The sequence below is a fragment of the Ascidia mentula genome, chromosome 2, assembly GCF_947561715.1.
Source record: "Ascidia mentula chromosome 2, kaAscMent1.1, whole genome shotgun sequence".
NCBI classification, from domain to species: Eukaryota; Metazoa; Chordata; class Ascidiacea; order Phlebobranchia; family Ascidiidae; genus Ascidia; species Ascidia mentula.
The window spans coordinates 16,441,685-16,469,526 of NC_138567.1; the positions used below are offsets into that span (position 1 = coordinate 16,441,685).

The 27,842-nt window shown below is 40.6% G+C and overlaps 2 protein-coding genes across 13 annotated transcripts in view; both read right to left on the bottom strand.

Moving 5' to 3' along the window:
- LOC145890428 (NACHT, LRR and PYD domains-containing protein 12-like) overlaps positions 1 to 27,842 on the bottom strand; it is a 481,386-nt gene that overhangs the window by 350,073 nt on the left and 103,471 nt on the right. The window lies entirely within an intron of this gene.
- LOC145888969 (uncharacterized) lies at positions 4,012 to 4,764 on the bottom strand. Its single transcript, XM_082979837.1, has one exon. The coding sequence runs from the start codon at positions 4,762 to 4,764 to the stop codon at positions 4,012 to 4,014; it is 753 nt and encodes a 250-aa protein (XP_082835963.1).

Below are 27,842 nucleotides of genomic sequence, written 5' to 3' on the forward strand. Positions count from 1 at the left end.
TGAATATGAAGATTTTTAGAATTTATAAAATTTTTGAAAATTGAATATTCTAAATATAATTGATAAAAAATAAGTAACCATACTTTTGTGATCGGATTGAAAGGTTGTGTTTTCTATTTAAACGGGTAAACGTTACTTGCATAAAGCTCACCTTAAATATCGCTACAACAATGATATAGCAAATTGCTGTGTTTGTTTATTAAGCGGAGACTTTTTCACTGTATTTTCGCAACAAAATCGTTCTGACGTTGGGAGGTTGAACAAACACGGAAAAATCCCAAACGTAAAAATATAAAAATCTTTTTTACCAACGGACGACAAAACTAGCGTACGGATTAATAAATAAAATGTTATTTTTCATTAGCGTCATTTAATTCAATCATGTTGCACTCTGCGTGGTTTATTGGGGCGTTGACACTTCTTGTAACAGTGGAGGGCAGAAGCAGGGGACCACCAAGATCATCTTGTGCTTCAATGAGGCCTTTGGGTCATCGTGGTGGAGGAAGGTATCCCGTCCTGCGTCACAAAATCGTTGCGGACTTGTTGTTCAGGCCGTCGATAATCTCCATAAAATTACGACTACGGACTAAATATACCAATGTACCGGATTTACTCCGCACAAATTAATTCAAACGAAATCATTGTTGTCCTGTTTTTCAGTCGAGGTTCATGGACCTGAAAAGTTCAAGGGTGTTTTCATTCAAGTACGCAAAGGAAATGCTGCAACATCTGTCGGAAAGTTTTCCAATCCTCCTCCCGGTTTTCAGCTCATGAGTTGTTTTTGTGGTCCACCCAACAGCGGATGTAATGACGCGTTCGGTCATAGCAACGGGGCATTTAAAGGAATGTCTGTGAAGGCGGAATGGACAGCTCCTGCCAACTGCAACGGCGACCATGTCATAATGTAAGAAATCTTACGTTTAGTTTTAAAAATGACTTTGTGGCGATGTTTATTCAGGCGCCAACAAATCAGACTGACGGGCACTTCAACGAGCAACATAAAACGAGACACATGTAGAAAAAGGCAATCGACGCATGTCACGGTTCGATAAATACGCCGTAGTCGCTACACCACCCCCTTTCAGAAACGTACAATGCGCAAAATAAGGAGACAATTACACAACAAGATCATCGAAGCGCAGGAGGTCTAGGCGGTCTGCCTCTACGCGGTGGGCGCGCAACTGCGACCGGTTCCGTCAGGTCAACTTCTGCGGGTTTAAGCCGATCAACAGAAATTGTTGCATGGCGGCCGCCAAAATCCAAAACAAACGTTTTGTGAGAAGTCTCAACAACCTTGTAGGGACCCTCGTAAGGGGCTGTTAATGGGGGTCGATGAGTATCCTTCCGTACGAATACGTACTTCGCAGTTAACAGCTTCCTCGGAAGTGCGCTTCTTTTAGCACCGTGGCGAGACATTAATATCGGAATCTGGCTTCTCACTGACTGTCGGAGTTGTGAAAGCAAATTTGCAACATTTGGTGTTGCAGCAATGTTGGGTGTGATGTCTCCCGGCACGGCGAGCGGTCCACCGTAAACCAGTTCGGCCGACGAAGTTTGTAAGTCTTCTTTGGGAGTTGTCCGGATGCCCAGAAGTACCCACGGTAAATGGTCAACCCAGTTAGCTGTTGACGTTGCGCGCGCCATAAGAGCGCTTTTCAAATGCCTGTGGAATCGTTCCACAAGGCCATTGGCCTGGGGATGAAAAGCAGTTGTTAGAGGCAGTTTAATACCGAGGAGCTTGTTAACAGCTGACCAGAGTTCGGAGGTAAACTGAGGTCCTCGATCCGACGTTAAATGTGTAGGAATGCCAAAGCGGGCAAGCCAAACGCTGATGAAAACTTTGGCGCAGGTCAAAGCTGTTGCATCCGGCATGATATGGCTTCTGGCCATCGTGTGACGCGGTCCATGACAGTGAAAAGATATGCGAAACCTTGGCACTGTGGCAGGGGACCCACTATGTCAACGTTTAAGTGAGTGAAACGTGCATGAACAAAAGGGTAGTCTTCAATCGGAGCGCGTACATGGCGTTGTACTTTGGAGCGTTGGCAAGAAAGACACTGCCGTGCCCAATTTCCTACATCTTTCTGCATTCCATGCCACACGTAACGTTGTGTAATGAGCTTTTTAGTCCTCCTCACCGAGGGATGAGAAAGGTCATGCAGTGCATGGAAGACGTGTTTGCGCCATGCTGTCGGCACTACAGGTCGCGGTACACCAGTGGAGATGTCGCAAAGAATGTCGCAACCATTCTTTTCGAAATTAAGCACTTTAAAGTGGAGATTGGTTATCGACGATCGATAATCTGCCATTTCTTGCTCATTTGCTCGTTGTGCTGCAGAAAGAGATTTGGGATCAAACTGTGTTGCAGAAAGTTGGACCTCCGCTACTAAAGATCGGGAAAGCGCGTCAGCGACATGATTCTGCTTGCCTGCGACATGCCGTACATCTGTGGTAAATTCTGATATGTAAGAAAGATGTCGTTGTTGACGACTCGACCAAGGATCGGAACATTTTGTGAAAGCAAATGTGAGCGGTTTGTGATCAGTGAAAACCGTAAACGTACGACCTTCAAGGAAATATCTGAAATGACGTACCGCCAAATACAAAGCCAGCAACTCTCGATCGAATGCTCTGTACTTTGTTTCCGCTGGGCGAAGCTGTTTGCTGAAAAATGCCAAAGGTTTCCATTCGTCTTGAATAAATTGCTCAAGTACAGCCCCAACAGCTGTTTGCGACGCATCCACTGACAAAGCAGTGTCAGCCATTGCCTGAGGGTGGCTGAGAAGCGTGGCGGTTGCAAGCGCCTGTTTAGCTTGGAGAAACGCACGGTTGAGTTCATCAGTCCACATGACTTCTTTTTTCTTTGTCGCTATCGCTTTGTAAATGGGTGACATAATTCGTGCCGCAGATGGTATAAAGCGATGGTAAAAGTTTATCATCCCATTGAACTGGTGGAGGCCCGCTAGGGTCGTGGGTCGTAAAAATGCTTGAATGGCCTGTACTTTTGATTGCAAAGGCTTAGCTCCATTTTTGTCGACTCGGTGTCCGAGAAAGTCTATTTCCGTTAGACCGAAAGAGCACTTCGAAATGTTAATAATAAGTCCATGGTCGTTAAGCCTCTGAAATATTTGCCGAACATGCGTTACATGTAGGACTGCCGAGGAACTGGCGATTAAAATGTCATCCAAGTATACAAATGCAAATGGCAAATCCTGACAGACAGAATCCATTAGACGTTGGAAAGTTTGCGCAGCGTTTTTTAAACCAAACGGCATGCGCAGAAACTCGAACAAACCAAACGGCGTTATCACTGCCGTTTTAGGAATGTCGGCGTCAGTTACAGGAACTTGATGGTACCCGCGAACTAAATCAATTTTAGAAAATACGCATGCACCTGATAGCTGAGCTGAGAAGTCCTGTATGTGTGGAATGGCGTACCGATCAGCTTGTGTCACCGCGTTTAAGCGCCTGTAGTCTCCACAGGGTCTCCAGCCACCGGACGCCTTAGGCACCATGTGCAAAGGTGAGGACCAGGGGCTTGATGAGCGACGGATTATTCCCATGGATAGCATTCGCTGGAATTCCTGTTTAGCAATCATCAACTTTTCCGGCGGCAGGCGTCGTGCTCGTGCATGCACTGGCGGGCCCGATGTGGAAATGTGGTGTTGTACTCCATGCTTTGGCCTCGTGGAAGAAAACTGTTCGTTGGTTAAACCAGAAAACTCATCAATGAGGTCGCGATACGTTGAATCAACTCCTGAAACGCAGGGTTTCAATGCACTATGTTCAGCCGTGCCAGTGCACAAACGGCGTCTTTTAAAATCCACACACATTCCCTTCGCTTTTAAAAAATCTGCTCCAAGCAGGGGTTTGGATACAGCGGCAACAGTGAAACTCCACGCAAATTTTCCACACGGCAGGTGCAGGAAAAGCTTTTTGGAACCGAACGTGCGTATGTTGGTTCCATTGGCTGCTTTGAGTGCCGAGGATTGGCTCTGGAAATGTCGTCTTTCATAGACCGTTGGCGGAATTACGCTGACTTCTGCACCGCTGTCTACTAAAAATCGGATTTTGAGTTTCGGTCAGAGACGAAAATGAGATTGCTTTGTCCGCCGGCCGTCGAAAATATTGAGGACGGCCGGCTTGGTCGTTTCCCTGATAGGCACATGGCTTGCGGCATGCTTTCGCCTTTGCACCAAAGCGTTGGTGGTAGTAGCAGAAATTGTCATTGGTTTGGCGTAGTGTTGGCCGTAATTTGGCAACTGCAAAGTTGCAGCTGTCTTCCCTGGCGTGCCATAACAAATCTGCCTTCTTTGCTAGAGACCGAAGATCTACAAAATCCTCTTTTGCCAGATTAATACGAATTTCTTCTGGCATTTGTTGGATAAACAAATATTCAAAAAGAAAGCAAGGTTTATGTTGACCCAGCATTGCTAGCATTTCATCCATAATAACAGTAGGTTTACGATCCTCAGAACGGGGCATGTTTAGCAACTTAGACGCTCGTTCGTACCTTGACAGACCTAATGTATTAAGCAGTTCTTCCTTGAGCGATGCGTACTTGTCTTCTGCTGGTGGAGAATCAAGAAAATCAATGAAACGTTGGGCGGTATCCTGATCCAAAGCCGCCACCACGTAGAAGTACTCGGTTTGGTCATCTGAAATTCTTCGCAGTGCGAACTGTGCTTCAGCTTGCTTGAACCACACGCGGGGTTGTTTCACCCAAAATTGCGGTAACTTCAGAGCAACAGCGTGTTCTTCCATTTTATCAGCAGTCGTGCTTGATACTCGGGGTCACCAATGTGGCGATGTTTATTCAGGCGCCAACAAATCAGACTGACGGGCACTTCAACGAGCAACATAAAACGAGACACATGTAGAAAAAGGCAATCGACGCATGTCACGGTTCGATAAATACGCCGTAGTCGCTACAACTTCAAATATTGAAAAATTGGGATCTTAACCATAGCCTGCAGATGCTGGCCTAGCGATCACTGTACCTTCCGTAATAAAAATGCACACAAAGCACTTTTAATAACAGGATTAGGCCGGCTGTGCGAAAATATATTCCTGGCTGGTCCTAAAACCCAGTGCCTTGTGTGCGTTTCGGGGTTAAATTATTTGTTGTCCAATTACGAGGTTTGATTAAAGGTTGGGCTTTAGTACGTTTAAATTGCAACTAAATGGTCATCTTACAGATATAAAGTACATTGCAAAAGGATTTAAATGTTACATACATTTTCTTTCCCACACAATTTTTCTCAAACATTTCATTGTTGAAACTTACATAAATTTGAAAAGCAATAAACGATGTACGACCTAATGAGATATGAATTTTTCCGCTGGGAGCACATTTGTATCTGCATTTAGAATATGGTTTCTTGTCTGTACAGGGCGACAGTCGTCGTACGGAAGGCAAAATATCAGACTGATATTACGAAAAGCATCCGCTGTGTTCCAACCCCACCTCCACCTCCACCACCACCAGCACCAACAAGCACGCAAAACGTAACTACGACACCTATGCCAACACCATCACAAGAACCAACTCCTGTTTCAACCACCGACATGTCTCACACCACTATGGCTTCTAATACAACTTCAAGCCAGGAAATGATGACACACGTACCACCGAGTGGGTAAAGTTATAATACATTTTTTGCCTTTGTTCCGAAATTTCGTTACAAAACCGTTCCGAGAAACGAAATTTCGTTCCCAAATGAGAAAAACCGTTTCGGGAACAATATTTTTACGCAAAATTTCGTTACAGGAACATATTTTATGCAGAAAACAATACATGGTGCGCGACCAAGAAATATTATTTACATTCAAAGTTTTGCAGGACAACAAACGAATAAACATTAGCAGCCTTTTTTTAATACGCGAATTACTAAATATGTTGAAAATTATGTTTGTGAATTTATAATGTTTGCTGTAGGCTCTATTTATCCAATTCAATTTACCCATATCTCAAAATAATTTGAGACGATAATCTAAATTTAACATAGGCCATTAGTTTATACATATAGTCTCGTAATATGACGTAGGTCTTGGTCTGCTATAAACGACCAAAGTATCTCTCTCCATTTCCGCAACGCCTTCATGGGTGTGTGCAATGAACGTAGGTCGTACGGCCTACGACAAACCAGGAGTTGCAATCAGAAACCATGTCCACGTAAGTAGTAAAGGGTGACAGAGTAGAGAACGGGGAGAACTTCCTTCCTGTCTCTCTGCTACTCTTTCCGGTTAGGGAGACAGGAAAGAGCACTCTTTCCGTTCTCTTTCGTATGCATTTCAAAGGGGGACATGTGTCAGGGAGATACTCACAGTTACTCATGAGCCTTCCGGTCTTGATTGGGAGTAAAATAAGATTCTCCTATTGTTTGTCTCTTTCCGGTGTCGCAATCGTGATTCTATTTTTATCTTGAGCGTGTGAACTTTGTTTGAGATGTCCTCGCCAAGGAATTCGGGATCACACGCAGTTCACTGTGAGGTCGTGTGGCGTTTGTGAAACTATTTGGTAAATTGTTTCCTGAATGCAACCTGTTCCCAATGCCTTCACGATGACATCAGGCGAGATACGACGTGATCAACAAACAATTGTTTTTTTGATCAGCTGTTAATTGTATCCGCTAGCGAAAATTCAGCGTGCCTCGTTTTCAGAGCTCTTGAAAAGCATAAACAAACATAGACTTGGTACATCGTGCGTTCGTATTGCCCCTCGCTTCACCCTTGCCAATAAGTTGGATTTGCAAAGATGGGAGTATTTAGGGTCAAGGTCTTCGGTGACTTGAATACCCCAACATTGACCTGATTGCGTGTGGATTGTTTTCGAGCATGGAGCACTGACATGTTCGGGTAGGTATAGTTGCTATCTTTATCACAAGACCGATGTGTCGGATTTTTTGTCGATCGGCATGTTTTGTCGGACCACTTGTTCGACCTCTGTTTGAATCGACCCAGCAAACGTTACCTTAAAGTTTCTGGACTTTGCAGTCACATTACAGTTGCAGTAATTACAATGGCGAACACGTCTCTTTTTGCTACGAAAGCAAAACGCTTTTGGGATTGGGCAACAAACCCCAACGTCTTGGTTAGATTTGACGTTTAATCGTTCAAGACTGTTGGATAACAGATCCTTGTAATATAATGAGCGATGGGTTTCGAATTTGAATCAATCGTGACGAGTGACATATCATAAAATGTGCCAATCGCAAACCTCCTGTCTGTAAATTCGATTGGTGGGCCACAAGATCTTAGGTGGCTGAGGTCGTGCATGGATTGTTAACATATATGGTATTGCTGTGTTTGTGTAGGTAAACGATCCTGAATGCAACCGGTTCCCAATGCCTTCACGATGACATCACGCGACATGCGACGAGATCAACAAGCAATTGTTTGTCGATCAGTTGTTAATTGTATCCGCTAGCGGAAACTCAGCGTGCCTGGTTTTAAGAGTTCTTGAAACGCACAAACATACAAAGACACGCTTTTGAGCTTGGGCAACAAACCTCAACGTCTTGGTTAGATTTGACGTTTAATCGTTATTGCCCCTCGCTTGACCCTTGCCCATGAGTTGGATTTGCAATGTTGGGAGTATTCAGGGTCAAGGTCTTCGGTGACCTTGAATACCCCAACATTGACCAGATTGCGTGTGGATTGTTTTCGGGCATGGAGCACTGACATGTTCGTGTAGGTAGTTGCTATCACTATCACAAGATCGATGTGTCTATCGCGGAGGGCTGCCCTCAACATGGATTCATAATTTTTATGACATCACGCTAGACATATCCTGTTTACGTTGACTGGTCGGATTTTCTGTCGATCGGCTTGTTTTGTCGGTTCACTTGTTACGCTTTTTTGCCACCCGTCATGTGTAACATGTACTCGTTAAAGTGATGTCCAGCTTTGATTATCTTGCCACTTCAGGTGAAAAGATCGCTTACTTCGTGGTGTTTTCTCGCAGTCCAATGTGTCCTAACCCTGATGCAGTATGATTGATGTCATCATATTAATGACATCGCACTAGCTGTGGTACCACCTATTCCAGGGTGACTGGTCGAACAATGTTTCGGTCGCGTGAAGCGCATCGTGAAACGTTGCTTTTCGGAACATCATGCCTATCCAATGTTCAGATGTCGTGCAAGTCGTTTTTGCTGTATATTTGGACGTGCATCTTTTCCAAAATCATTTACTTGATTTACCGCGACCTCTGTTTGAATCGACCCAGCAAACGACACGTTAAAGTTTTTGGACTTTACAGTCACATTACAGTATGCAGTGAATACAGTGGCGAACACGTCTCTCTTTGCTACGAAAGCAAAACGCTTTTAAGCTTGGGCAACAAACCTCAACGTCTTGGTTAGATTTGACGTTTAATCGTCCAAGACTCCTGTCCGTAAATTCGATTGGTGTGCCACTAGATCTTAGGTGGCTGAGGTCGCGCATGGATTGTTAACATATAGTATTGCTGTGTTTAAGTAGGTAAACGATCTGTGTATCACAGGTCGAATGGTGTATCGCGACGGACGCTGTCTAAATGGATTTTAATGACATTACGCTGGTCACTTAGTTATTTTTTTGTTCGTCGTCATGTTTTGTCGGTCACTTGTTTCCTTTTTGCAAAATTCGGGACAAAATACTCATGTAACTATATGTACCAGGGATAGTTAGCATGCCACAGCGAATACGATCGAGAAGAAAACGTTCGATTTGGGTCGAGTTTTCGCAAAGTAGTTTGCATATAGTTGTCTTGCGATATTTTCCAAAGACAAAACAAAATCAGACGCCATTGATCAGTTATAGTAAAACTACGTATTGGCCACCCTAAGGTGTAACATACATTCGTATACTGATGATGTCCAGATCTAGGCGGAATAACCAAGCGGTTTGGCATTGCAAAGTACACGAATCATCGTTTACATTGCCTGCTATTGGTCCTAATTATGTATCTTGTAACCTTACCCATGACATCAGCAAAACGAGAGGATTGATGTAATGCGTGGAGTTTTATGTGTCATTATTGAAGCTGTGTCTGTGACAATTGATATTCCACCTATGTTGCGCTTCTTGGTCGTAATTGTTCAGGAATGTGCTTAAAGTGCAACTAACATGGTCATAAAAAACTAATGGTTTATCCTGGAAATATGTTTATTGCGTAAAACTAATGGTTTATCCGCAATAAACATATTTCGAAAGTATTTCGGTGCTACGACCAAAAATCGTAAACCTGCGGCGACCAAAAATTGTAAACCTTTTGCGTTGTAGCGAAATTGACGCCACGTAAGGCGCTCGTGTCAAAACAATGCATTGTTTACATAGGAGAAGGCACCTTATATTGCAGATATCGAATAGTTTCAAACATAGGAGAATCCACAAATTATGTTACCTCAAAGGTCGGGACAAGGTTTTACATCATACAAAAATATGTCCCTGTGACGTCACAAATTCATCCGGAATCAAGTTGAACAATTATACGAATAATCGCTTGTATTGCTTGCGATATGTCCTATAATTATGTTTTTTGTAACCTTATCGATGACATCCGCAAAACGAGCGGATTAAAGTAATGCGTTAAGCTCAGGTGTTATTTTTAACCACTGTGACAATTCATATCCCAACTTCTGTTGTTGCGTTTCTTGGTCGCAAATGTTCAGAAATACCCTTAAAAGTTTCTTTTCAATTAAGTGTCTTGCATCTGTGGTCGTGGCGTGCCATATGGCAGGACTCTTGTCGATTCAAAGTGTAATTTATCGCATGAAATAAAGAGCATGCCGTACATTTTGTAATCAGTGCTATTACATAGTTTTAATGTGTGCAAGTGCCTGGGATATTCAAAAATATTTCAGGCCCTAAACATAATGTTTATGCTCTGCTTACGACCTGGTTGACAGTAGAAACGAAGTTTTTACGACGTTTGTTGGTATTTCCACAGTTTTTCGCGGCAGCAAACAAGTCAATTTAGTGTCGTCGTGGTGTGGGATTAATGTGTTGCAGCTTGCTTTACATATTTTCAAGCTTTTATAGCTGACGCTAATCGCGCACGCGGTTCACCATTAATTTAACGTCATGGTCGTGTAGTGTCGCTGTGGGTCCATCTGGTGAATTGTTTCCTAATGCCTTCACGGTGACAATCCGCGAGAGGCGACGAGATCAACAAACAACTGTGTGTCGATCAGTTGTTAATTGTATCCGCTGGCGAAAATTCGGCATGCCTCGTTTTGAGAGTTCCCTCGTTGGTTATAAGGCACATACACACATACATACAAAGACTTCGGTACATCGTGCGTTTTTATTTCCCTTCGCTTGACTTTTCAAAGATATGCAATGCACTCGTATGGTGCTTTTACCGTTGGAACAACAGTCGCAAAATATTTGCCTTGTGTATTATTCGCTTGTAATAGATTGTCACAACTTGCGTGTTTTTTCAATTGTTGTGCCATTTCTCATAAATGCTACATGTCACTAACATCATAATGCTACAGGTCACTAAAATCAAAATGCTACATGTCACTAACACCAAAATGCTACACGCAAGTTGAAAAAAAACGCGATGTGATTAAACTATACTGGGTAATTCGCTTGTTTTGCAGATGTGATAAATGGGCAAGATACGAAGTTAGGACAAATCATGGGCAATACAAGCGATTAATCGTCGTACTTACTCATCTTGATTCATGACATAACCCATGTATTAATTACCCTTTACCACAAGTTTCATTTGCTACGAATAGAAACATGTCATTGAAATTGCATCATGTTCGAGGTTGTTTTTGCTTGCCGTAAAGGTCATGACGATGCTGAATTCTGACGTTGATTCCTGTGAGAATGTAAATCTCTCAATGCCCATTTTGGAATGACCGCCTAAAGGGTTAAACCTCATTTTGACAAATCACGCGCTGTCGCGTTCAATTCTGTCCAACTGAAAATTGTCTTGTAAATTGAGAGTAATGCAACAGGCAACTACCAAATGTCTTAGCAACGCCAAACCGCCTGGTAAGTCGCCCTGGATCTGGACATCATAACCAAAAGAATGTACGTTACAGATTACGGGTTGCCAATACGTCGATCACCATTGATCAGCCGATCGTTTAACTGGACGATCGCGTCTGATTTTGTTGTGATTTTCGCGAATATATTTCAGTATCGTGAGGCGACTATTCGCAAACAATTTTGCGAAACTCGACCCAAAACGAATGCTTTCTTGTCGATGGTATTCGCTGCCATGTTGACCATCCCAGGTACATATCGTTGCATGAGTATTTGGCCCGGAAGCCGCAAAAAGGAAACAAGTGGTCGACAAAACATGGAGATTTATCAGTCCAAACAACTTGAACAGGACACGACCAGTATGAATCCATTCAGACAGCATCCCGCCGCGATGTATGCTATCGGTCGTGTGATGCTGATAGCAAATTAACCGACAGTTCTCTATATGCCCGAGAACAATCCACATGCAACCTGAGTCGCCGAAGACCTTGACCCTGAATACACTCAACATTGCAAATCCATCGTACAAGCAAGGGTCAAGTGAGACCAGTAAGAACGTACGGCTAACTGAAACGCCGATTCTGGCAAGAGACGTAAGGATGTACAAAAGTCTTTATTTGTCTTTAAGCGCCACGCCCATTTTGCAGTAATTAAAAACATGCTGCTAATTATTATCATAACTCTATTTCTATAGACGCTAGACGAAACCCTACTGCGCGCTTAAACGTTCGCAAACTGAAACGCTCGCATTCAAGCCCCACCTGTGATTTACTACAACGATATATTCGTCAGTTTGGTGCGATTCGCGAGATTGACGAATCCGATAGATACCGGATTCGCTTGTTTCTCTAACATGCAGACCCTTCCAGATGCGTGACTCCCAAATGTCCTAATTTTTTTTTCTTTGTATAGGTCGGGTCTTTTACTCCCCGCTCAATTTAACCGTGGCACGCCAATGGCGTGCCCACGGTAAACTTGGCTAATTTTTTTTTTGGTAATTTGTTTTTTAATTTAGAAAAATTTAAAAAATTTTGAATTAAATTTAGAAAAAGTTTTATTTAAAAATTTTTGAATTAAATTTATTAAAATTAAATTAAATTTAATAAAAAATTTTAGGTTGGGGGGAAGCCGACACATTGTAGAACAGAGTATTTTATCGTCACAGAGTATTTTGCGCCTTGTCACGGGATTTTGCGCCGATGTTTGTTGTTTTGACGCCTTTTCCGCGTGGAATAAAAAAAAAAATACAGAGAGAAACTGCCCCTTGTCAGACACAAAACACCCACAAATAAATCATGTCCGTGTACTCACAAATCCGATACAAATCGCTCCGCAAATAAATCATTACCACGCAAATCATCCGAATACAAATTTACGATTTCAAACTGAGAAGTATCGTTGTAGTAAATCACAGGTGGGGCTTGAATGCGAGCGTTTCAGTTTGCGAACGTTTAAGCGCGCAGTAGGGTTTCGTCTAGCGTCTATAGAAATATAGTTATAGGCGGTTAAACTTGCTGACAACAATTAGCAGCATGTTTTTAATTACTGCAATATGGGCGCTTAAAGACCTAAAGAAAGGAACATACATACAAAGACTTTTGTACATCCTTACGTCTCTCGCCAGAATCGGCGTTTCGGTTAGTCGTACGTTCTTACTGGCCTCGCTTGACCCTTGCTTGTACGATGGATTTGCAATGCTGAATGTATTCAGGGTCAAGGTCTTCGGCGACTCAGGTTGCGTGTGGATTGTTTTCGGGCATATAGAGAACTGTGGATTAATTTGCTATCAGTATCACACGACCGATAGGATATCGCGGCGGGATGCTGTCTGAATGGATTCATACTTTTAATGACATCACGCTGGTCATGTCCTGTTCAAGTTGTCTGGGCTGATTTCCCGTCTATCGCCATGTTTTATAGGCCACTTGTTTCCTTTTTTGCGACTTTCTGGCCATGTAACGATATGTACCAGGGATGGTCAACATGGCAGCGAATACGATCGTCAGGAAAACGTTCGATTTGTGTCGAGTTTCGCAAAGTAGTTTGCGGTTAGTCGCCTTACGATACTGAAATATATTCGAGAAAATCACAACAAAATCAGGCGCGATCTTCCAGTTAAACGATCGGTTGATCAATCTTGATCAACGTATTGTCAAACCGTGATATGTAACGTACATTCTTTTAATGATGAATCCAGATCCAGGGTGACTAACCAGGCGGTTTGGCGTTGCTAAGACATTTGGTAGATGCCTGTTGCATCACTCTCAATTTACAAGACAATTTTCAGTTCGACAGAATTGAACGCGACAGCGCGTGACTTGGCAAAATAAGGTTTAACCCTTTAGGCGGACATGTAAAAATGCGCATGGGGAGGTTTACATTCTCACAGGAATCAACGTCAGAACTCAGCATCGTCATGACCTCTACTGCAAGCAAAAATAACGACGAACATGATGCAATTTCAATGACATATTTCTATTCGTAGGAAATGAAACTTGTGGCAAAGTGTAAATAGGTTATGTCATGAATCAAATACATAGGTTATGTCATGAATCAAGATGAAAAAGTACCACGATTAATCGCTTGTATTGCCCGCGATTTGTCCAAGCGAATTGCCTAGCATAGTTTAATCACATCGCGTTTCGTTGAACTTACGTGCCGCTTCGTAGACCACCAGGTTTCTGTTCGTTGTATTTTACCATTGTATGGAATATTGGTGTTCTGAAACGGAAGCGGGCAAATACAAAACAGAAGGTGCGTTAAGCCGCACTTGCGCACTTTGATGTTCGTGACATGTAACATTTTGATTTTAGTGCCATACAGCATTTCGATGTGAGTGACATGTAGCATTTCGATGTTAGTGACATGTAGCATTTTGATGTTAGTGCCATGAAGTATTTTGATGTTAGTGACATGTAGCATTTTCTTGAAATGGCACAACAATTGAAAAAAACACACAAGTCGTGACAATCTATTACAAGCGAATAATACATAGAATAAATATTTTGCGGCTGTGCATCCAACAGCAAAAGCATCATACGAATGCATTGCATATCTTTGACAAGTCATGCTAGGGGAAATAAGAACGCACGATGTGCCCAAAGTCTTTGTATGTATGTGTGTATGTGCCTTTCAACCAACGAGTGAACTCTCAACACGAGGCATGCAAAATTTTCGCCGCGGATACAAATAACAACCGATCGAAACACAACTGTTGTTGATCTCGTCGCCTCTCCCGTGATGTCATCGTGAAGGCATTAGGAAACAATTCACCAGATGGACCAACAACGACACTACACGACCATGACGTTAAATTAATGGTGAACCGCGTGCGCGATTAGCCTCAGCTAGAGTATCCCAGGCACTTGCCCAACACAAAAATAAGGTTAAAGTTGTGACATCACACACAAAATTACGTCATGTAATGTCACTGAGCAAAGAAACGCATCATCTCCGTCTTATCGAAGTACAGATTAGTGTCGTTGCTGCTATTTCGTCTTCCCATAATTAGGGGCAGATAAGCAATGAATTTGTGACGTCACAGGGACATATTTTTGTATGATGTAAAATCTTGTCCCGACCTTTGACGTAACATAATTTATGGATTCTTCTATGTTTGAAACTATTCGATATCTGCAATATAAGGTGCCTTCTCCTATGTAAACAATGCATTGTTTTGACACGAGCGCCTTACGTGGCGTCAATTTCGCTACAACGCAAAAGGTTTGCAATTTTTGATCGCCGCAGGTTTACGATTTTTGGTCGTAGCACCGAAATACTTTCGAAATATGTTTATTGCGGATAAACCATTAGTTTTACGCAAAGTTGCCATGACCGTGTTACTTGCACTTTAAGCACATTCCTGAACATTTACGACCAAGAAACGCAACATAAGTTGAATATCAATTGTCACAGACACAGCTTTAATAATGACACATAAAGCTCCACGCATTACTTCAATCCTCCCGTTTTGCTGATGTCATGGATAAGGTTACAAGATACATAATTAGGACCAATAGCAGGCAATGTAAACGATAATTCGTGTACTTTGCAATGCCAAACCGCTTGGTTATTCCGCCTAGATCTAAACATCATCAGTTTACGCATGTATGTTACACCTTAGGGTGGCCAACACGTAGTTTTACTATAACTGATCAATGGCGTCTGATTTTGTTTTGTCTTTGGAAAATATATTTCAGTAACGCAAGACAATTACGCAAACTACTTTGCGAAAACTCGACCCGAATCGAACATTTTCTTGTCGATCGTATACCATCCCTGGATCGTTACATAAGTATTTGGTCCCGAAAGTTGCAAAAAGGAAACATGTGACCGACAAAACATGGCAATCGACAGAAAATTAACTAAGTGACCAGCGTAATGTCATTAAAAACCATTCAGACAGCGTCCGTCGCGATACACCATTCGACCTGTGATACAGATCGTTTACCTACTCAAACACAGCAATACTATATGTTCACAATCCATGCGCGACCTCAGCCACCTATGATCTTGTGGCCCACCAATCGAATTTACAGACAGGAGTCTTGCACGATTAAACGTCAAATCTAACCAAGACGTAGAGGTTTGTTGTCCAAGCTCAAAAACGTTTTGCTTTCGTAGCAAAGAGAGACGTGTTCGCCACTGTATTCACTGCATACTGTAATGTGACTGTAAAGTCCAAAAACTTTAACGTGTCGTTTGCTGGGTCGATTCAAACAGAGGTCGCGGTAAATCAAGTAAATGATTTTGGAAAAGATGCTCGTGCAAATATACAGCAAAAATGACTTGCACGACATCTGAACATTGGATAGGCATGGTGTTCCGAAAAGCAACGTTTCACGATGCGCTTCACGCGACCGAAACATTGTTCGATCAGTCACCCTGGAATAGGTGGTACCACAGCTAGTGCGATGTCATTAAAATGATGACATCAATCATACTGCCTCAGGGTTAGGACACATTGGACTGCGAGAAAACACCACGTAGTAAGCGATCTTTGCACCTAAAGTGGCAAGATAATCAAAGCTGGACATCACTTTAACGAGTACATGTTACACATGACGGGTGGCAAAAAAGCGTAACAAGTGAACCGACAAAACATGCCGATCGACAGAAAATCCGACCAGTCAACTTAAACAGGATATGTCTAGCGTGATGTCATTAAAATTATGAATCCATGTTGAGGGCAGCCCGCCGCGATAGACACATCGGTCTTGTGATAGAGATAGCAACTACCTACACGAACATGTCAGTGCTCCATGCCCGAAAACAATCCACACGCAATCTGGTCAATGTTGGGGTATTCAAGGTCACCGAAGACCTTGACCCTGAATACTCTCAACATTGCAAATCCAACTCATGGGCAAGGGTCAAGCGAGGGGCAATAACGATTAAACGTCAAATCTAACCAAGACGTTGAGGTTTGTTGCCCAAGCTCAAAAGCGTATCTTTGTATGTTTGTGCGTTTCAAGAACTCTTAAAACCAGGCACGCTGAGTTTCCGCTAGCGGATACAATTAACAACTGATCGACAAACAATTGCTTGTTGATCTCGTCGCATGTCGCGTGATGTCATCGTGAAGGCATCAGGAATATGCTATAGGAGCTGAGGTCACAGCAGGAACCTGTTACGAGTTAGGTGTGTTCATAATCACATCGTACAAACCATGCAAAAACTATCCCTGATGCTTGTTGTGTGCTATGTGATCTTAGCTTTTACTGCCAAGATGGCCAAATCATCAGGCAAGTTTAGATATAATCGCAATTTCTAATACAGTTGAAGAGTTTTAGTTTCACATCAAAAGTTATTCAATTTGCATTAGATGTATTTCTATGTCCGCTATTAAATGTATTCTGTTTCAAATTAGCCCGAGATGTTGCAGGTTGTGTCACAAACACAACAGTGTGCGTCAAAAGTTAGCAGTCGCGTGTAATAAATGTGATCAGAATCAAAATAAATATGTCTAAAATTGTTCTTTTTAATTGACAGATTTCTGGCAGTCTTATGAGCATGCTCCTCTCACTAAAAGTTCATATATTACTTGTAAAATATAAAACGATAATATTTTAAAACAAATTTTTCTTAACATAACCAGAACTGTCGGAATGGAGCAACTGGGGAGTGTGTACTGAAGCGTGTGATAGTGGAAGAAAGTACAGAAATCGCACTTGTCTTAATTCTGAAGATCAGAGCTCATGCACTGGACGATTAAGAGACTCGAACTCATGCAACAATTTTGCTTGCTGTGAGTATATCGGTATTTTCATATATCAAACTTTAAACTGCATTTCATGTGGTGGAGGTGATTTGTAAGGAAAACGAAGATAAAAGAATCTGTAATGCATTTTGTAGACAAAACTGGCAATTGGAATGAGTGGAGTTCCTGCTCTCGCACTTGCGGAACCGGAGAAAAGCGCCGATCCCGTCGGTGTATGGTCGCCCTTCCTTCGACTCATCCCCAATACAATAAACTTAAGTTCATTATGGGTATTGCAGAAAACAATACATGGTACGCGACCAAGAAATATTATTTACATACAAAGTTTTGTAGGACAACAAACGATTAAACATTAGCAGCCTTTTTTTAATATGCGAATTACTAAATATGTTGAAAATTATGTTTGTGAATTTATAATGTTTGCTGTAGGCTCTATTTATCCAATTCAATTTACCCATATCTCAAAATAATTTGAGACGATAATCTAAATTTAACACAGGCCATTAGTTTATACATATAGTCTCGCAATATGACGTAGGTCTTGGTCTGCTATAAACGACCAAAGTATCTCTCTCCATTTCCGCAACGCCCTCATGGGTGTGTGCAATGAACGTAGGTCGTACGGCCTACGACAAACCAGGAGTTGCAATCAGAAACCATGTCCACGTAAGTTTTTGTTAAGTTTAGGAGCAAAAAAAATTAAATTGTCACACATTGTTTTCAGCGAAACCCAACCACAGGTTCACGGAATGGTCCAATTACTCTGATTGTGATAAAGTGTGTGGTGGAGGATGGATGGAAAGAACCCGTCGTTGTTATAATGACAGAAATCGCTATGTCGCCATAAGTAATTGTAAGCCTGGCAGTCGTCGAACTGATGAAATGGTGGATGTGGAAAGGAAAGAATGCAACACAATACGTTGTAGTGGGTTTTTATTTTTAATTTTATGTTATTATGAAAAATGTTGGATGTAAAAATATACAGCAAAAATCTTTCAGATTCTTCGGACCAATGAATAGCCGGGGTATGCCAAACTTAAGGCAACTACTGCACCACTACTTCAAAAACCAACTGATGTTGAAAACGTCTACGATATTGTTGTACATATTGCGTTAAAACGCACGTTTCATTAAATTTTGATGCATGAATTCGAGTTCCCTAAAACCGCTACAAATCAGGTCAGCTTAGCTCGTATGAAGCAAAAGGCATTCAAATAGATACACGAAATTGTGGAAGGCTATATGGTCGTTTCTATAATGCTAACTATGCCTGTGCGAAATTATACTCACTTGCTTTTAAACCTTTAAATCTTTGTAGAGTAACAACAAAATTCGTTGACAAAAAACACTGGAGGGTCTGATCTTAGAGTCAAATGTCAGTCTATGCACATAGGTTTATTGGGAACATTCTCCAACAGAATATGTACATGGGAAATACACATTTGTAAAACGTCTGAAAGACTTTGAAGCAAAACAAAGACTTTTTGAGTTAATCTCGTCAGTAAACAGGAAATCAGTTATTCTTCTGGTGAGGCTAAAAATAAATAAATTAATTTTAAATGACATTCAAATCGCAAGCGGAAATTAATTGTATTTTGGGTGCGAAAAAAGATCCTTTCCGTCAAGGAAATAAGGATAAATAGTTTGTCCAATTTGATTTCGATAATTACGTGGAATCATGAAAAATACCGCCAGATTTAAAAACAAGACTCTTCATGAAAAAAAAGGAAAAACTAACTGACCTAATTATTCAACCTTAAGTTGTATAAAGGAAAACCTAAGTTTATCGTCGTTATGTTGTTTCTGATATATACATGCATATAAATATATATATTTCGCCTACAATCTGGCATCGTCAGTATCACTTTAGCGCTTAACACATAACATAAAAATAGAATGTTATGTTGAATATATCAGTTCCAAAAAACGTATTCCAGAAAATCAGATTACAACCTGTTTAAATGAATTTGAAAATGTGTTGTGAGAGCAATTAAGGGATTTTTACCATCGTTCGACAAATTATAAATATTTTAATTAAGAACAACTGTTAGCTTTCTTCAACATACAAGCAATTTGTTTGTAAGACCAATACTATTGCAACAACGATTAACTTCACACGAAGATCTGAGCTATCATCTTTAACAGTACTCCAAACACTATAAATGTCAACTAACCAGGAGTTTTTCTGCATATAAATGGACAAACAGCACCGCTGGTTTGACAGTTTATGAAGCCCAAAGTACCTTGGCAACCTAAAAATCACAGTATTGTTTGCAAAAAATATTGTTTGTTTATTGTATGTTAAATACGGCAAACCAGTCGTAATGTCCGTAATTGGCAAACGTTGATTTACAGTGAGAAAACAATTATTTCATGCCCAAAATCTATCACCGCCATAACGACACTTACGACAGGGTACTTGGCCGGGAATGGTCACAATTAAAGAAGCAAAAGGGCAATCTTCGCGCATATCAGGTTCAGTAGCGCCTTCTGGTCGCAGTTCCCTTTTCTTCTGCCTCCTCCTGTTCCTCATTAAATCCATTGTGGTGGTTTCAATTGGTGGAGGTTTGGTTGTGGTGCTTGTTGGAGGAACGAAGGTGGAGTAAAAGTTTCGGCCGTACCCCGGGACGCCACTGTTGCCGACCGTGGCCCCAACATGGGACGGGGGGGAGAATAATGGCTTTCTGTTCGACAATAAGAGGTTACTTAATATTGTCAAAATGTGGAAAGATTATTAAGTTTTGAAACAAACCAGCATTTTATGACGACTATGATGTGCGTAAAACACGGAATGATATAAACAGCTTTGTACACACTTCAATGCTCTAACATATTATAACCCTAACATTTTATAATTCAAATAAAATTTAATCAATATGCGGAACTCAACTACAGCAAATGACATGAATTCCCGTTTTAATATGCATTTTATCTGAATTTTCGTGGAGCTTTTTTGTGCAAAAACAACATTTTCATGACCTAACAGTGCTAAGAAAAAAGCAAAAACTGTGTTTAAAAAAACGTTGTTCACGCAGAGAGTTTATATTCATGGCGCCCCTGCTTTCAAAAGAGCGCTTGTGTGACTTACGAGTAGCATTTTCCGTCGGAGCCGAGCAGTGGGCGCAACAAGGGACATTCGCAACCCGACTAACATATTCCGTTGCAACCAGTCACGTGACTGTAGAGGTGGTTGGTCTTCTGATACTGGCTTGCGAATGGGTGGAAGTTTATGGGGCTGTAATAGGGAAAGGCGACTTGAACCCTATTACAGTGATGCGGACATGGCTTGCATGAGTAGTGGATCTGATTGAAGGGACAAGCTGCGAAAAATAGTATCACGATTATTAGTGTGGTGGTTTCAGGAAACCCTTGTTATGGGCACGTTCTGTGTAGTTAGTGCCACTGTAAGTTAATATCACATATGTTTGCATGGGCTTACTCTTCCCGGCAAAGCAAGTGTACGAACTAAATGATGTTATTTTCGGTAAAGCAATATAATGTTATTTTAGCAGCACATAATAAAGCTAGTCTAAGCTCGCTAAAGCTCGTGCGACTAAAGTTTTTAATAGTCTGCTTTCTCTGTGTCAAACCGCCCCCACAATCACGTGAACACGAACCCCATATACCCCAGTTGGTGAGTTGAACTAAAAATTGTAAAATTTCTGACATAACCAACAAAAAATTGTCAGAGAGCTGATGAAATTTTGTTGGTGTTTTAAATGAGAAACAGAAACAATCAATCTCTGCACAGTTTTTAAGTTTTTGGTTCTAAGATTAACATCTAAAGTATCGACAAAAACTTGCAATGACTTAAGATAGGTACGTGCTAACCAGATGTGGTTTAGTGCACTATGTAGCAAATGAAATGAAACTTACAGCAAGGCTGAATGTTACATCTCCTCATTTTTGAACGTTGAAAGTTGCACTTGGTCTGATCTTTAGATTCGACACAAGTGCGTGTTGTATGTTGACTTCCACCTCCGCAAACTCTATCACATTCTCCCCAATCTCTCCACTCCGAGGTAACTGCGGGATTCGAGACAAATTTTACTGCGTTTTAGCAGTGTCCATATGGCGGGAAGTACTTGAAGAAAGGTGTGCCAACAAAATGAGTAAAAATGTAAAGGCGCCTCACTCATAAAAAGTGCCATGAAAAATGTTGGATCCTAACTCATTTTTTGTATTCGAGACATTCAAAAAATTGTTTTGTGAAGCTCAATTCGTTTATTCGTTAGTAAATTGCTTGAAACCTTGATGATAACAATAATACTTTACTGTGGTGGTTTAGTTGGCGACAAATATTTATATCCTGTACCACTGTAGACGAACAAGGGACAAATGCGAACAAACAGAGATTGAAAAGACGCACAAATTTCCAAAGCAGACTTACCACAGGCGCCAGTGTTGCAGGGCTTCTGGTGTATCTCCACCTTGTAACCGGTACCCTTCCAATAGCGCCTTATCAGGTCTAATTGAGACCTTCGACCATTAGACGACGGACCACACCTATATGTGGGCACTTCCTGGCCACCGTTGGCAAGGCAACGTCGCGTGCGTTCCATCATACCACCGCCACAAACTTTATCGCACTCCGTGTAGTTGGACCATTCCGTATACGCGTACCGCACCGGACCTGAAAGTAAACACAGTAATTATTAAACAGTAACAGTAAGCCGAGAAGAATTAATAATTACAAGACAGTTGAAAAATTGTGGATGAAGCACCAAACGTATGTTGTAATCGCAACCATGTACGGCCAAGTTTAAGAAAGACTAACAGTAATTTGATCTGGATTTGGCACAATAATCTACGAACAATATATGCAAAACGATAGTGTTGTTCATCATATTCGTATGTACAACTGTCAGCACTTTTTGCAAAGAGGACTTCAACATTAAGATACCCTTTATAATAAGTTACATACTCCCACTGAAAATGCCAATCCCAACTGATACTCACACAAAACCTTTTCATAACACTCCGTGTCAAATTACTATTAGGTTCACACGGAAACGAAACGATCAAGGGCATTTCCGTAAGTAATTGAAAAGAGCTCACGTTCTTTCACAATTACCCCTTCTATTGCACACAATTATGCAACCACCAAGAAAAACTTACAAGGATGCACAGCAACATCAAAAATACCAATCCAAAGGGTGTGTAAAACATTATTCGTTCTGTTGGCGCTTTGGACGTCTAGGTGAGGTTATTACATCAAAAATAACATCAACCTTACATGATGATGGTATAAGTATATATCCAAACGTGTCAAACATGAAGTCGCTCCTATAACAATTTGTATCTGAAATTGTTTCAGCTGAATATGTATATGTAGAATATCCGTGCATTTATTCGCTCGTCGTTTTCTACGCTTTCACGCCAACTTTGGCGATTAAATGGCAAAGTTTTGGCAAGTCAGTAATGCGATTTGACATTTTGTTAATGTAGTTCATAAAGGAGCTGAGCACGACTTGGAAATCGTGAAGGAAATCGTGGGTCGTTGACGAGCAATCAACGATGATTGGGGGACTTCCTGAGAATTTAGGACTTTTCTTTTTCGCGCCGAGCTCAGTTTTATCAAAACGGAACGGACAAAACAACAATGCAAGTTTCTTGTGCTTACTTTTTTTGTGCTTAAAATATATTTATAAGCAGTAAGGAATGAACTGACTGCTAAAAGTTTTTAACGCATTCGAAATTTCAAAACAATATTCATTTAAGTTTACAATGTCGAAGAAATAGAGTTCCTACCCATGATATCGACAGTGATAAACAGCATCAAAATTCGGGACACACAAAAGTGCAAAAAGGCGTGTGGTCGTCTTATCCGAACTAACAACTCCTAAAGGAGCGGCGTCATCAGAGAACTTCAAAAAGCGAAGAGAGAAAAGTCCGTATCTCAATTCCCAAGATAGGCGCCTCCCACAACAAAATTTTACTGCTCACACACAAATCTGATGTCTTAAGATCGTTTAATTATTGCTCCCGAATTTTATTAGGAACATAGATAAACTGCTCATACGGCAAGCATCAAACATAGCAATTAACAAGTGAAAACATGTTTAAAACGCGTCATTCGCCAAAACAATTAAAAAGAACGCCTTTAAATATATTAAAAAAACGGATAGTCGAATACGGTTCAATGGGACCGTCTACAACATACCTAGAGCATTTAACAGCTATATTTATTTCGATTGGCCATATTATTTCAAAACAAAGACAAGTAAATATCTGTCAAAGACAAGCTTAAACCGCGCTGTCGGTTCGCCAAAACAGTTTTAAGAACGCCTTTTCGTATGACAACAAAAAACTAAAGCATATAGTTAAATAAAGTTTAGAGGTATCTCCGTCTACATGGCTGTAGTATTTAACTGCCAAATTTTAATTCGCTTGGATGTAAAACAGAGATTTGGCAGGCGAATACCTCTCAAAGACAAATTAAAACCGCGCCGCAAGGGCGAAATTAACTAAATTTGACAGTAGTCTGCATGTGTTTTGAACAATTTTAAATCAAGCGACTTGAAATTTTGCACACAAATATTAGATGTCAGTACAAAACGAGAAATGAAAACTAATTGGCGTCTGTCCTTTAAAATTTTATTGCTTGCCGAAAACGCATGTTTGAAAGTATGGTGGCTAAGGTTCGGCGGTTTTAACTAAATTTGACAGTTGTCCGCCTGTGATTTCAACATTTTTATATCAAGCGACTTGAAATTTTGCACACAAATATTAGAAGCCACTACACAACGAGCAATGAAAACTAAATTGGCGTCTGTCCTTTAGAATTTTATTGCTTGCCGAAAACGCATGTTTGAAACTATGGTGGCTAAGGTTCGGCGGTTTTAACTAAATTTGACAGTGGTCCGACTGTGATTTCAACATTTTTCTATCAAGCGACTTGAAGTTTTGCACACAAATATTAGATGCCACTACAAAACGAGTAATGAAAACCAAATTGGACAATGTCCTTTAGTTTCTTATTGCTGCGCGAAAACGCATGTTACAAACAATGGTCGCTAAAGTCGTGCGGAAATAACTAAATTTGAGAATTCACGCCGGCAATATGCACAATTTTAAATCAAGAGACCTGAAATTTTGCACACAAATACTAGGTGCCACAACAAAACGAGAAATGAAAACTAAATTGGCGTATGTCCTTTAGTTTGTTATTGCTGCGCGAAAACGCATGTTTGAAACTATGGTGGCTAAGGTTCGGCGGTTTTGACTAAATTTGACAGTTGTCCGACTGTGATTTCAACATTTTTATATCAAGCGACTTGAAATTTTGCACACAAATATTAGATGCCACTACAAAACGAGAAATGAAAACTAAATTGGCGTATGTCCTTTAGTTTCTTATTGCTGCGCGAAAACGCATGTTTCAAACAATGGTGGCTAAGGTCGTGCGTAATCAACTAATTTTGAGAATTCCCGCCGGCAATGTAAGCAATTTTAAATCAAGAGACCTGAAATTTTGCACACAAATACTAGGTGCCACAACAAAACGAGAAATGAAAACTAAATTGGCGTATGTCCTTTAGTTTGTTATTGCTGCGCGAAAACGCCTGTTTGAAACTATGGTGGCTAAGGTTCGGCGGTTTTAACTAAATTTGACAGTTGTCCGCCTGTGATTTCAACATTTTTATATCAAGCGACTTGAAATTTTGCACACAAATATTAGATGCCACTACAAAACGAGAAATGAAAACTAAATTGGCGTATGTCCTTTAGAATTTTATTCCTTGCCGAAAACGCATGTTTGGAACTAAGGTGGCTAAGGTTCGGCGGTTTTAACAAAATTTGACAGTTGTCCGCCTGTGATTTCAACATTTTTCTATCAAGCGGCTTGAAGTTTTGCACACAAATATTAAATGCCACTACAAAACTAGCAATGAAAACCAAATTGGACAATGTCCTTTAGTTTGTTATTGCTGCGCAAAAACGCATGTTGCAAACAATGGTCGCTAAGGTCGTGCGGAATTAACTAAATTTGAGATTTCCCGCCGGCAATATACACAATTTTAAATCAAGAGACCTGAAATTTTGCACACAAATACTAGGTGCCACAACAAAACGAGAAATGAAAACTAAATTGGCGTCTGTTCTTTAGAATTTTATTGCTTGCCGAAAACGCATGTTTGAAACTATGGTGGCTAAGGTTCGACGGTTTTGACTAAATTTGACAGTTGTCCGCCTGTGATTTCAACATTTTTATATCAAGCGACTTGAAATTTTGCACACAAATATTAGATGCCACTACAAAACGAGAAATGAAAACTAAATTGGCGTATGTCCTTTAGTTTCTTATTGCTGCGCGAAAACGCATGTTTTAAACAATGGTGGCTAAGGTCGTGCGGAATCAACTAATTTTGAGAATTCCCGCCGGCAATATAAGCAATTTTAAATTAAGAGACCTGAAATTTTGCACACAAATACTAGGTGCCACAACAAAACGAGAAATGAAAACTAAATTGGCGTATGTCCTTTAGTTTGTTATTGCTGCGCGAAAACGCCTGTTTGAAACTATGGTGGCTAAGGTTCGGCGGTTTTAACTAAATTTGACAGTTGTCCGCCTGTGATTTCAACATTTTTATATCAAGCGACTTGAAATTTTGCACACAAATATTAGATGCCACTGCAAAACGAGCAATGAAAACCAAATTGACGTATGTCCTTTAGTTTCTTATTGCTGCGCGAAAATGCATGCTCGAAACTATGGTGGCCAAGGTTCGGCGGAATGAACTAAATTTACAGTTGTCCGACTGTGATTTCAACATTTTTATATCAATCGACTTGAAATTTTGCACACAAATATTCGATGCCACTACAAAACGAGCAATGAAAACTAAATTGGCGTATGTCCTTTAGAATTTTATTGCTTGCCGAAAACGCATGTTTCAATCTATGGTGGCTAAGGTTCGGCGGTTTTAACCAAATTTGACAGTTGTCCGCCTGTGAATTCAACATTTTTATATCAAGCGACTTGAAGTTTTGCACACAAATATTAGATGCCACTACAAAACGTGCAATGAAAACCAAATTGGACAATGTCCTTTAGTTTCTCATTGCTGCGAAAAAACGCATGTTACAAACAATGGTCGCTAAGGTCGTGCGGAATTAACTTAATTTGAGATTTCCCGCCGGCAATATACACAATTTTAAATCAAGAGACCTGAAATTTTGCACACAATTACTAGGTGCCACAACAAAACGAGAAATGAAAACTAAATTGGGGTCTGTTCTTTGGAATTTTATTGCTTGCCGAAAACGCATGTTTGAAACTATGGTGGCTAAGGTTCGGCGGTTTTAACTAAATTTGACAGTTGTCCGCCTGTGATTTCAACATTTTTATATCAAGCGACTTGAAATTTTGCACACAAATATTAGATGCCACTACAAAACGAGCAATGAAAACCAAATTGGACAAGGTCCTTTAGTTTCTTATTGCTGCGCAAAAACGCATGTTACAAACAATGGTCGCTAAGGTCGTGCGGAATTAACTAAATTTGAGATTTCCCGCCGGCAATATACACAATTTTAAATCAAGAGATTCTGTTCCCCTAACGAAACTTATGTTCGAGTAACCAAATTTCTGTTCCAGTAACAAAAATTCTGTTCCTGTAACGAAAATTCTGTTCCAGGATCAAAAAGTCACTTTTTTGAACGACATTTTGGTCGCATATCAACAATTTTCTTGAAAGAACGACAATTGTGTCCATGGTTCGAAAAAGTTCCTTCGACGGAAATGTAATTATCCCTCATAGTACGATAATTATGTTCCAAAAACGAAATTTCTATTCTAGTGACAAAAATTCTGTTCCATTAACGAAAATTATGTTCCCGTAACAAAAATTCTGTTCCAGTAACAAAAATTATGTTCCAGTAACGAAAATTCTGTTACCGTAACGAAAATTCCCTTCCCGTAACGAAAATTCCGTTCCAGTGACGAAAATTCCGTTCTCGTAACTAAAATTCTGTTCCAGTAACAAAAATTCTGTTACCGTAACGAACATTCCGTTCCCGTAACGAAAATTCCGTTCCAGTGACGAAAATTCCGTTCTCGTAACTAAAATTCTGTTCCAGCAACAAAAATTCTGTTCCAGTAACGAAAATTCTGTTCCCGTAACGAAAATTCTGTTCCCGTAACGAAAATTCCGTTCCAGTAACGAAAATTCCGTTCCCGTAACCAAATTCCGTTCCCGTAACGAAAATTCCGTTCCAGTGACGAAAATTCCGTTCTCGTAACTAAAATTCTGTTCCAGTAACAAAAATTCTGTTACCGTAACGAACATTCCGTTCCCGTAACGAAAATTCCGTTCCAGTGACGAAAATTCCGTTCTCGTAACTAAAATTCTGTTCCAGTAACAAAAATTCTGTTCCAGTAACGAAAATTCTGTTCCCGTAACGAAATTTCGTTCCCGAAACGAAAATTCCGTTCCCGAAACGAAAATTCCGTTCCCGTAACCAAATTCCGTTCCCGTAACCAAATTCCGTTCCCGTAACGAAAATTCTGTTCCAGTAACGAAAATTCCGTTCCAGGATCAAAAAGTCACATTTTTGAACGACATTTAGGTCGCATATCAACAATTTTCTTCAAAGAACGACATTGTGTCCTTGGATCGAAAAGGTACCT

Coding starts and splice junctions, on each gene's coding strand:
- LOC145888969 (XM_082979837.1), bottom strand. CDS start 4,764: ATGGAAGAACACGCTGTTGCTCTGAAGTTACCGCAATTTTGGGTGAAA.